Raw genomic sequence first — 12429 nt, forward strand, 5'->3', positions numbered from 1 at the left:
CCCCGGTCCAGGTTTCCTGGCCACTACGGCTGATCTCCATGGAGCTCCAAGAAACCACTCAGCTTGTTTTATAGCTAAGCTGCTTCTCTTTCTCCCTGTGCCCATTGGAACTGTGAGGCTGGATGGGAAAGCATTCCGTTTTTAGGGAAAAGGTCTGGGAGAATCCATCAGCCTGCACAGCCATGGATTCCCCCCTCCTGGGACACACAATCAAGTAAGTGCAATTTCTCTTTAAATACATTACATTTTAAATCACACTGTACATTTCCCTGTAACTATACACTGAGCCTGTGCCCTGCACAGACTCTACATACTCAGGCACTGCAGTGCCTTCCCTAGCCCTGCAGCCTGGCTGCTAGGGCTCTCTGTGTGCTGGAGGTATGGGGCTGGCTTCCCCCACCCTCCAGCCTGTCTGCCTGCCACTGGGGTCCAGGGAGCTGGCTCCCCCTGTCCCCCCAGTGTGGCACTACCTTTGTGGCCTCGCCGCACGCAGCGGCGCACCCCCCTGTACCTAAGCCCGGCGGCCCGGGACACTTGTCCCGGCCGCCGTGACTCTGGCTTTGTTTCAGCGCTGAGGCGCCGGGAGCGTAGCTCCCGGACCCCAGCGCTCACCATCCTGCTGGGCAGCCTAATGTCCCCCACACCGCTAGGGAGCCGGCTAGCCCGGTCCCCCATGCGCGGCGCTGACTGGTGGCCTCGCCGCACAGGAAGCCGGCTAACTCGGTCCTCGTGTGCGGCGCACCCCCCTTGCTGCCCGGCAGCCCGGGACGTCCGTCCCGGCTGCCGCGGCTGGCCGCCTCCAGTGTGCTGAGGCGCCGGGAGCGGAGCTCCCGTCCCCAGCACAGGCAGACCCAGAGCGCGCTGCAGCGGGAGCTGAGCTCCCAGCCGCAGCGGCTCACCCTTCTTCCCCCCCCGGCGCACACACAGCTCAGTGCGCCGGGGGGCTGTGCTCACCGCTGCCGGGAGCGGAGCTCCCGGACTCCGGCGGTGCCCATCTGAAGGCTGCAGCGGGAGCTGATCACCGGCATGCAGCAGTCCCCGTCTCCCCCGGCGCGCACACTCCAGTGCGCCCGGGGGTGCACCGACCGCCGCCGGGAGCGGAGCTCCCGGACTCCGGCGGCCAGCGGCTGCCCTCTCCCCCGGCGCGCACACTCTGCTGAGCGCGCCGGGGGCTGCCCTCACTGCCGTGGTCTCCGGAGGGGTCCGGGACCACGGCACAGTTTAAAAAAAAATACAATTTTTACATTAATAAAACACGGCGCCTAGCGCCCACAATACAATTCAAATTTGGCGCCAAGAGCCCCTTTGTCTTTGCAAATGGCGCCGGGCACTAGGGATTAACCCCTTCAGTGCCAGGGCGGCCATTTGCCTCGTGGCTGGGGCTCTCCGGCCACACTCCCCCCCCCCCCATTCAAGCGGGTCAACCAGGGACCCATGTCCCAACGATTTGGGTCCTGGTCCCGCAGTCCTTAATGAGGTTACCGGGAGTTCTTTGGGGGTTCAGGCTCCTCCTGACGTGACAGTCCATCTGCATTGCTATGAGCCTTGCCTTGCTTGTGGATAATATGGAAGTCATAAACCTGAAGAGCAAGGCTCCACCGCAACAGTCTGCCGTTTTCCCCCGTGGTGTGTTGGAGCCACCGTAATGGATTGTGGTCCGTTACCACCGTAAAATGGCGGCCATACAAATAGGGCTGAAGCTTCTTCACAGCCCAAACAATAGCCAAACATTCTTTTTCAATTGTGGCATACCCCACCTCCCGCGGTAGCAGCTTTCTGCTCAAATAGGCCACAGGGTGCTCCTGTCCATCCGGCCCCTCCTGGCTCAGTACTGCCCCTAGTCCGTACTGTGACGCATCAGTTTGTACAACAAAGTTTTTACTATAGTCCGGCGCCATCAGTACTGGGGCTTGTACTAGAGCAGTTTTCAACGACTGGAATGCCAACTCACATGCGGTCGTCCAGTCAACTATCTTGGGGAGTTTCTTCTTCGTCAGATCAGTCAGGGGTTTGGCCACGGAACTAAAGTCAGGGACAAAACGTCTGTAGTATCCTGCGATCCCTAAGAAAGCCAGGACCTGTCTCTGGGTTGTGGGCCGGGGCCAGTCGCGGATCGCCCCCACCTTCGCTGGTTCAGTCTTCACCTTACCTCCCCCCACACGGTGCCCCAGGTACTGTACCTCTGTCATCCCCATTTGGCACTTGTCTGCCCTGATGGTCAGACCTGCCCACCGAATCCTCTCTAACACCAACCCCACATGGCCCAGGTGCTCTTCCCAGGTTCGGCTGAAGACAGCAATGTCATCCAAGTAGGCCTGGGTGAACTCTCGGAACCCCTTCAGCAGGTCATCGACCACACTCTGGAAGGTGGCTGGCGCATTCTTCATCCCAAATGGCATAGTTTTGAACTCAAACAAGCCAAAGGAGGTGATGAAGGCGGACCGTTCCTGAGCCTCGGGAGTCATTGGTATCTGCCAATACCCCTTGCTCAGGTCGAACGTAGAGATGTACTTCGCCCCAGCCAGCTCGTCTAACAGTGCGTCAATGCGGGGTAGGGGATAGGCGTCGGATTTGGTTACTTCGTTCAACCGGCGGTAGTCTACGCAGAACCTGGTTGTCCGGTCCTTCTTGGGAACCAGTACAACGGAGGCGGCCCAGGGACTGTTGGAGCGCGTGATTACGCCTAGCGCTAACATCTCCTGCACCTCTTGGTAGATGCTCGCCTGCGCCTCTGGTGAGACCCGATACGCGGGTTGCCGAATCGGCCTATGCTCACCAGTGTCTACATGATGGGCACGTAGGGAAGTCAGGCCGGGCTTCCTGCTGAACTGGGCCTCAAAGGACAGCAGCACTGACTCCAGCTGCTCCCTCTTGTGGTTACCAAGCTCACTGCTCCAGCTAACTTCCTCTACACCACCCTCACCCTTGGCATCCGCGAGGAGGTCAGGAATGGGATCTTTTCCTGGTTCCTCCATCGGCAGGCAGCACACAGCGGCTACCGACTCCACACGCTCGTGGTATGCCTTCAACATGTTTATATGGGTAGGTACGCTGCCTCCTACCATCGCTGTCAAATGACACCACGTAGGTGATGTCGCTTAGGCGTTTTGCAACCGTGTACGGTCCCGCCCAGGCAGCCTGGAGCTTGTTCTGACGTGTGGGCACCAGAACCAGCACCTTCTGCCCTACTCCAAAGACCCGAGCACGCGCGCCCTGGTCATACCAAGTCTTCTGCTTGGTCTGTGCTTCCGCAAGATTCGCTTGCGCTAGTCCCATGAGATTTTCTAACCGATCTCTGAGCTTCAACACATACTCCACCACGGACTCGTCCTGGTGGATCAGCTCCCCCTCCCAAGACTCCCGGAACAGGTCAAGAGGTCCACGGACCCTGCGGCCATATAGTAACTCGAAGGGCGAGAATCCGGTTGACTCCTGGGGCACTTCCCGATATGCAAACAGGAGGTGCGGCAGGTATCGCTCCCAGTCTCCTCCCTCCGAAGTCACAAATGCCCGTAGCATCTGCTTCAGAGTGCCATTGAACCTCTCGCAAAGTCCGTTAGTCTGGGGATGATAGGGGGCAGTGCGGAGTTGGCGCACCCCGCACTTCGCCCAGAGACACTGGACCAGATCACTCATGAACTGCGTCCCTTGATCGGTTAGGATCTCACTGGGGAACCCTACTCTACTAAATATGCCTAGCAGAGCGTCCGCTACCTTTTCCGCAGTGATGGCGGACAGAGCCACAGCCTCCGGATACCGGGTAGCATAATCCACCACGGTGAGGATGTATCTCTTCCCCGATCTACTGGGCACAGGTAGGGGACCGACTATGTCCACAGCCACTCGTTGGAAAGGTTCCCCGACTATTGGCAAAGACCTCAGGGGAGCCCGAGCACTGGGGCGTCCCAGCCGTTGGCACACATCACAGGACTTACAGTAGGTCCGGACGTCATCCGACACTCCGGGCCAAAAAAAGTTCTGCGTCAGGCGCCTCAGTGTTCGGTCCCTCCCCTGGTGTCCCGCCAAAGGAATTTCATGGGCAACTGACATCAGTTGCTCCCGAAAGCTCCTGGGAACCACCAGTTGAACTTGCTCCCGCACTGGCCTATCCCCTTCTACCTTGGCTACCCGGTACAGTAACTGTTTCCACCAGGTCACACTCCCAGCCCCCATCCCAGCAAGGCCGCGGCCAGCTTGGCGCCTCATACCTTCCAGGGATGGGTCAGAGAGCTGAGCTTCCCTAAACTCCTGCCTGCGGCCCTCACTTTCTCCTAAGTTTGGACACTCTACAGGGGGAATATTGGGGTCAGTCAAGTTGGGGTCAGTCATGGTAGGGTCGGGGTAGTCACTCATACTCACCGCCGGAGTTGGCAAACCACTAGGGACAGGAGCATCACTGGGCACCCGCACAGGATTCAACAAACTGGAACCGACATCCTCTGCGTTGCTAGGGGACGTAGGCCCACCAGAGGCAAGGGGCAGATGTGCTGATCTGGCCGCTGTGGTCTTTTCCTCTGGGATGGCTGACGCTGTGGTTGGCGGTTGTTCAGCCGCTGGGGTCTTTTCCTCTGGGCTGGGCGGTGCTGGCAGAGACGATGAAGACTGTAGTCTGGCCGCTTGACTCCGGGTGATGGCGTTCGCGAAGGCAGTAACGATCCCTCCACCGAGATCATTCCCCAAGACGACATCAGTTGGGAGGCCATCCATGACGGCAACATCTCTTAGCTCTTGTCCAGCTCCCCAGTCGAGGTAGACTCTGGCCATGGGCACTTCTCGCTCTAGCCCATCGGCCACTGTAACTTTTGCAGTGCAACCCTGCAGTACGGCAGCAGGGTCGACCAGGTGGGGGCTTACAACGGTTATGGAGGCCCCAGAGTCTCTTAAGCCTTCGCCCTGCAGGGATCCCACTTGAACCGGCTGCAGGTGCCGCCACATATTTGGTGGGGGCTTCTTAGCCATACAGGTGACTCTTTCCGTGGAGTCCACCTGTTTCTTGCCACACTCCATCGGACTGACTGGAGGGGGTACAGTCTCTGGAAGCTCATCTTCCCGGGTTAAGCAAGCAATCCGGGCTCCAGCACTCGGATTTGGGGCACGAGTCTGGGGTGCTTGGGATGCAGGACAGTTCATCCTCAGATGTCCGATCTTCCCACAGCCATAGCACTTTTTGTCCAGGCGTGGCTCCGATGGCCTCTGATTACTGGCAGGGGCACTGCGGGGCGGTTGCTGGCCAAAAGCACCCGGGTTGGAAGATGCTTGCTTTGGGGGGCGATGAGCTGAAGAGGGGTGTCCCCCTGGTGGTACAGTCTTTTGGGGTTGGCTGCTGGTTGGGCGCTTCTGCCCCTGCGGCCGAATTGCCACATATTTGTCTGCTAACTGGGCAGCCATCTTTAAGCTGGGTGGCTCCCGATCTAGCACCCACTCCTTCACTTCTGGGGCGCACCTGCGGTAGAACTGCTCCCTGCAGATCAGGTCGATCAGTGCGTCCCACGTAGTGGCTTCCGAATCCTTCACCCACTTCACCACGTACTGCCTCAGCTGGGTGGCGAACTGCTCATGGGTGCTGCAAGGATTCTTGGGCAAGTCTCTGAATTTCTTCCTGTAAGACTCAGGAGTGATGAAGAATCGCTGGAGGAGGGCCTTCTTGACTTCGTCGTAGTTCCCACAGTCCTCCGTCGCCACTCCTCGATAGGCCTCCAAGGCCTCTCCATGCAGAGTGGGCACAAGGTGTCTCACCCACTCTGACTTGGGTAGATCGTGTAGTTTACAAGTCCTTTCAAAAACTTGCAAATGTCCATCAATGTCCCCATCACTGTCTGCAAACTGAATACGTCCTGATCTGTGTACAACAGCTGACAACGGCTCCCGGGGTACCACGGCCTGTGGTGCCCGCTCATCACGCCACATCTGGATGATGATCAAGCGCTCTTGCTCCGTTGCCCTTTCCCCCAATTCCGCTAGCCGATCTGCTAGGGTATCCGGGCCGCCCCCCCTGGGACGTTGGGATCCTGGCCCTGCTAGGGATTGTTGGGAGACATGGCTGTTGTGAGAGAGGGAGGGGCTTGTGGTTCTCACCGGTTCCTCATGAAGGTCCACTGCTGGGCCGTCCTCTGCGTTGCTGACGCCGTCAGTGCTTTCCACCTCCGCCCGATGAGACTCCTCCACGCTTCTGAGCGCCGCCTGCATGACGCTCCTGGACGCGTTGAAAGGGATTTCCACACCCTTCCCCTGGCATACGATCTCCAGATCCTCCTTGGACATTCCGCTGAATTCCGCCATCTTGTGCGTTCTCCTGCGCTGCAGTTACTCCTCTCCTGAGTAACTCGGCTTCTCCAATCAGGTGATGAAAAGCCGCCTGGGATAATCCCACCACTATGCCACCAATTTCTGTGACAGGACGATACCGTACGGAAGCACTCGCAGCTTCCGCGTCCCGTTGACTGCGCACAGAATGGAAGGTCAAGCCGCACGAGGCCTGACCACATAGGGGATTCCCGCTTACCGTCAGTAACCGCCTGTTACTGACTCCACCCACTGCGCTGTGGGCGGGTTCTCGCTGCCACCACCAAACTCCTAACCTGCCGTGGCGTTTGGAACCACGGTTCTGCTCTGTATGTGCCGACGCACTGCCTTCCCACACCTGTGTGGTGTTGACGAATCCCCTCTAGCCACTTGCTAGGCCTCTACCGGTAGCTGGCGGAAGGCGGAGCTTGGAGACGTCAGGTGCTTCCCTGGACAGCCGGAGAACGGGGCTAGGTTTGGCCTAACCCTGTTGGTCACAAGATGAAGCAGTCTTCTTGAGGCAAAGATGTTTATTGCTCAAATAACCTTTAAAAAGGCTCCTCCCTATTGCTAGGGGCAACAGCATACAATTAGATGTTTTCAGCAGAAGAAGATGTTACAACTACACTCCTATGGGCCGACTGCCCTTCTTTTATCCCTCTCCAAGACCCCTTACCACAGGGGGTAAGCCCGCCCTGTGGTGCACAACCAATCAATGTTTACCCATGAGCTGTGCATGCTCTGGTCTCATGCACACCTTTACATTGTTCCCTATGGACAGTGGGGAGTGGTCGGTCTCCTTTGACCCTCCTATCTGGGAGAGTCAGGGCACTCCCCGGTGCCGTTCAGTCTGGCTGGGGGGAAGTTTTTCCCTCCTAAACTGACTTCCAGAAACCTGCCCGGGACCCCTCTCACTGCCTGCAGCCTGGATTTGGGCTCCAGAGCTGGGCAGCCTGGCTCCCCGGTCCAGGTTTCCTGGCCACTACGGCTGATCTCCATGGAGCTCCAAGAAACCACTCAGCTTGTTTTATAGCTAAGCTGCTTCTCTTTCTCCCTGTGCCCATTGGAACTGTGAGGCTGGATGGGAAAGCATTCCATTTTTAGGGAAAAGGTCTGGGAGAATCCATCAGCCTGCACAGCCATGGATTCCCCCCTCCTGGGACACACAATCAAGTAAGTGCAATTTCTCTTTAAATACATTACATTTTAAATCACACTGTACATTTCCCTGTAACTATACACTGAGCCTGTGCCCTGCACAGACTCTACATACTCAGGCACTGCAGTGCCTTCCCTAGCCCTGCAGCCTGGCTGCTAGGGCTCTCTGTGTGCTGGAGGTATGGGGCTGGCTTCCCCCACCCTCCAGCCTGTCTGCCTGCCACTGGGGTCCAGGGAGCTGGCTCCCCCTGTCCCCCCAGTGTGGCACTACCTTTGTGGCCTCGCCGCACGCAGCGGCGCACCCCCCTGTACCTAAGCCCGGCGGCCCGGGACACTTGTCCCGGCCGCCGTGACTCTGGCTTTGTTTCAGCGCTGAGGCGCCGGGAGCGTAGCTCCCGGACCCCAGCGCTCACCATCCTGCTGGGCAGCCTAATGTCCCCCACACCGCTAGGGAGCCGGCTAGCCCGGTCCCCCATGCGCGGCGCTGACTGGTGGCCTCGCCGCACAGGAAGCCGGCTAACTCGGTCCTCGTGTGCGGCGCACCCCCCTTGCTGCCCGGCAGCCCGGGACGTCCGTCCCGGCTGCCGCGGCTGGCCGCCTCCAGTGTGCTGAGGCGCCGGGAGCGGAGCTCCCATCCCCAGCACAGGCAGACCCAGAGCGCGCTGCAGCGGGAGCTGAGCTCCCAGCCGCAGCGGCTCACCCTTCTTCCCCCCCGGCGCACACACAGCTCAGTGCGCCGGGGGGCTGTGCTCACCGCTGCCGGGAGCGGAGCTCCCGGACTCCGGCGGTGCCCATCTGAAGGCTGCAGCGGGAGCTGATCTCCGGCATGCAGCAGTCCCCGTCTCCCCCGGCGCGCACACTCCAGTGCGCCCGGGGGTGCACCGACCGCCGCCGGGAGCGGAGCTCCCGGACTCCGGCGGCCAGCGGCTGCCCTCTCCCCCGGCGCGCACACTCTGCTGAGCGCGCCGGGGGCTGCCCTCACTGCCGTGGTCTCCGGAGGGGTCCGGGACCACGGCACAGTTTAAAAAAAAATACAATTTTTTACATTAATAAAACACGGCGCCTAGCGCCCACAATACAATTCAAATTTGGCGCCAAGAGCCCCTTTGTCTTTGCAAATGGCGCCGGGCACTAGGGATTAACCCCTTCAGTGCCAGGGCGGCCATTTGCCTCGTGGCTGGGGCTCTCCGGCCACAGACGCCTTTATGCTAATGTCCATACTAGTGATGAGCGGGTTCGGTTTCCGAGAAATCATACGTTCTCTGCCTGAAAAACGCTCCATATCTGTGCTCAGTGTGCTGCATATATCTGTGCTCACACTGCTTTATTGTGGGGACTGGGGACCACCAGTATTATATAGGAGGAGTACAGTGCAGAGTTTTGCTGATCAGTGACCAGTGACTACCAGTATTATACCTTCTCTGCCTGAAAAATGCTCCATATCTGTGCTGCATTGTAGTATATAGTAGGAGTACAGTGCATAATTTTGCTGACCACCAGTATATAATATATAGCAGTACGGTACAGTAGGCCATTGCTCTACCTACTTCTGTGTCGTCAAGTATACCATCCTTTAGTGATGAGCGGGTACGGTTTCCGAGAAACCGAACCCCCCTGAACTTCACCCTTTTTACACGAGTCGGAGCCATACTCGGATTCTCCCGTATGGCTCGGTTAACTCGAGCGCTCCCGAACGTCATCATCCCGCTGTCGGATTCTCGCGAGATTCGGATTCTATATAAGCAGCCGTGCGTCGCCGCCATTTTCACGCGTGCATTGAGATTGATAGGGAGAGGACGTGGCTGGCGTCCTCTCCGTTTATATACGAGACAGTTGATCTGATTGCTTTGCTTGTTTATTTTACTATAATTGTGGGGAGGATTGGGGAGCAGCTGTTAGGAGTACAGTGCAGAGTTTTGCTGATAAGTGACCACCAGTTTTTTATCCTTTCTCTGCCTGAAAAAAACGCTCCATACCATATCTGTGCTCAGTGTGCTGCATGATATATCTGTGCTGAGTGCTCACACTGCTTAATTGTGGGGACTGGGGAGCAGCTATAGCAGGAGTACAGTGCACAGTTTTGCTGACAGTGACCACCAGTATACCTTTGTCTGCCTGAAAAACACTCCTGTGGCTTTTTTTTTTATACTAGTAGTTTAGCAGTTTGCTGACAGTGTCCACCAGGTCCATTATACTGTATATAGCAGTACGGTAGGCCATTGCTGTACCTACCTCTCTGTCGTCACTCGTCATCCATTAAGTATACTATCCATCCATCTACATTGTATACCTGTGGTGGCTTTTTTTTTTATACTAGTAGTTTAGCAGTCTGCTGACAGTGTCCACCAGGTCCATTATACTGTATATAGCAGTACGGTAGGCCACTGCTGTACCTACCTCTGTGTCGTCACTCGTCATCCATTAAGTATACTATCCATCCATCTACATTGTATACCTGTGGTGGCTTTTTTTTTTATACTAGTAGTTTAGCAGTCTGCTGACAGTGTCCACCAGGTCCATTATACTGTATATAGCAGTACGGTAGGCCACTGCTGTACCTACCTCTGTGTCGTCACTCGTCATCCATTAAGTATACTATCCATCCATCTACATTGTATACTAGTGGTGGCTTTTTTTTATACTAGTAGTTTAGCAGTCTGCTGACAGTGTCCACCAGGTCCATTATAATGTATATAGCAGTACGGTAGGCCACTGCTGTACCTACCTCTGTGTCGTCACTCATCATCCATTAAGTATACTATCCATCCATCTACATTGTATACATGTGGTGCCTTTTAGTTGTGCGCATTAAAATATGGAGAACAAAAATGTGGATGTTAAAAAAATAGGGAAAGATCAAGATCCACTTCCACCTCGTGCTAAAGGTGCTGCCACTAGTCATGGTCAAGACGATGAAATGCCATCAACGTCGTCTGCCAAGGCCGATGCCCAATGTCATAGTACAGAGCATGTAAAATCCAAAACACAAAAGATCAGTAAAATAACCCAAAAATCAAAATTGAAAGTGTCTGAGGAGAAGCGTAAAGTTGCCAATATGCCATTTACGACACGGAGTGGCAAGGAACGGCTGAGGCCCTGGCCTATGTTCATGGCTAGTGGTTCAGCTTCACATGAGGATGGAAGCACTCATCCTCTCGCTAGAAAAAAGAAAAGACTTAAGCTGGCAAAAGCACAGCAAAGAACGGTGCGTTCTTCGAAATCACAAATCCCCAAGGAGAGTCCAATTGTGTCGGTTGCGATGCCTGACCTTCCCAACACTGGACGGGAAGAGCTTGCGCCTTCCATCATTTGCATGCCCCCTGCAAGTGCTGGAAGGAGCACCCGCAGTTCAGTTCCTGATAGTCAAATTGAAGATGTCAGTGTTGAAGTACACCAGGATGAGGATATGGGTGTTGCTGGCGCTGGGGAGGAAATTGACCAGGAGGATTCTGATGGTGAGGTGGTTTGTTTAAGTCAGGCACCTGGGAAGACACCTGTTGTCCGTGGGACGAATACGGCCATTGACATGCCTGGTCAAAATACAAAAAAAATCAGCTCTTCGGTGTGGAATTATTTCAACAAAAATGCGGACAACATGTGTCAAGCCGTGTGTTGCCTTTGTCAAGCTGTAATAAGTAGGGGTAAGGACGTTAACCACCTCGGAACATCCTCCCTTATACGTCACCTGCAGCGCATTCATCATAAGTCAGTGACAAGTTCAAAAACTTTGGGCGACAGCGGAAGCAGTCCACTGACCAGTAAATCCCTTCCTCTTGTAACCAAGCTCCTGCAAACCACACCACCAACTCCCTCAGTGTCAATTTCCTCCTTACCCAGGAAAGCCAATAGTCCTGCAGGCCATGTCACTGGCAAGTCTGACGAGTCCTCTCCTGTCTGGGATTCCTCCGATGCATCCTTGAGTGTAACGCCTACTGCTGCTGGCGCTGCTGTTGTTGCTGCTGGGAGTCGATCGTCATCCCAGAGGGGAAGTCGGAAGACCACTTGTACTACTTCCAGTAAGCAATTGACTGTACAACAGTCCTTTGCGAGGAAGATGAAATATCACAGCAGTCATCCTGCTGCAAAGCGGATAACTGAGGCCTTGGCAGCCTGGGCGGTGAGAAACGTGGTTCCGGTATCCATCGTTAATTCAGAGCCAACTATAGACTTGATTGAGGTACTGTGTCCCCGATACCAAATACCATCTAGGTTCCATTTCTCTAGGCAGGCGATACCGAAAATGTACACAGACCTCAGAAAAAGACTCACCAGTGTCCTAAAAATGCAGTTGTACCCAATGTCCACTTAACCACGGACATGTGGACAAGTGGAGCAGGGCAGACTCAGAACTATATGACTGTGGCAGCCCACTGGGTAGATGTATTGCCTCCCGCTGCAAGAACAGCAGCGGCGGCACTAGTAGCAGCATTTCGCAAACGCCAACTCGTTCCAAGGCAGGCTACGCTTTGTATCACCGCTTTCCAGAATGAAAACCTCTTACGGCAACTGAGGAAGAGCATTGCAGAATGGCTTACCCCAATTGGACTCTCCTGGGGATTTGTGACATCGGACAACGCCACCAATATTGTGCGTGCATTACATCTGGGCAAATTCCAGCACGTCCCATGTTTTGCACATACCTTGAATTTGGTGGTGCAGAATTATTTAAAAAACGACAGGGGCGTGCAAGAGATGCTGTCGGTGGCCAGAAGAATTGCGGGCCACTTTCGGCATTCAGGCACCGCGTACAGAAGACTGGAGCACCACCAAAAATACCTGAACCTGCCCTGCCATCATCTGAAGCAAGAGGTGGTAACGAGGTGGAATTCAACCCTCTATATGCTTCAGAGGATGGAGGAGCAGCAAAAGGCCATTCAAGCCTATACATCTGGCCACGATATAGGCAAAGGAGGTGGAATGTACCTGTCTCAAGCGCAGTGGAGAATGATTTCAACGTTGTGCAAGGTTCTGCAACCCTTTGAACTTGCC

At 55.6% G+C, this 12429-nt stretch overlaps 2 protein-coding genes across 2 annotated transcripts in view; one reads left to right on the plus strand and one right to left on the minus strand.

Annotated features, from left to right (window-relative positions):
- The window catches only part of LOC134944448 (uncharacterized), a 252162-nt gene that overhangs the window by 105995 nt on the left and 133738 nt on the right, over positions 1-12429 (plus strand). The gene's annotated exons all lie outside the window — the stretch shown is intronic.
- LOC134943268 (uncharacterized) lies at positions 1458-4083 on the minus strand (the record flags this gene model as incomplete). The annotated part of the gene is made up of 2 exons (XM_063932207.1): positions 1458-2108; positions 3241-4083. Coding segments are annotated over 2 exons (1473 nt in total), but the record flags the coding sequence as incomplete, so codon positions are not given.

The sequence above is a fragment of the Pseudophryne corroboree genome, chromosome 7, assembly GCF_028390025.1.
Source record: "Pseudophryne corroboree isolate aPseCor3 chromosome 7, aPseCor3.hap2, whole genome shotgun sequence".
Classification (NCBI taxonomy): Eukaryota; Metazoa; Chordata; class Amphibia; order Anura; family Myobatrachidae; genus Pseudophryne; species Pseudophryne corroboree.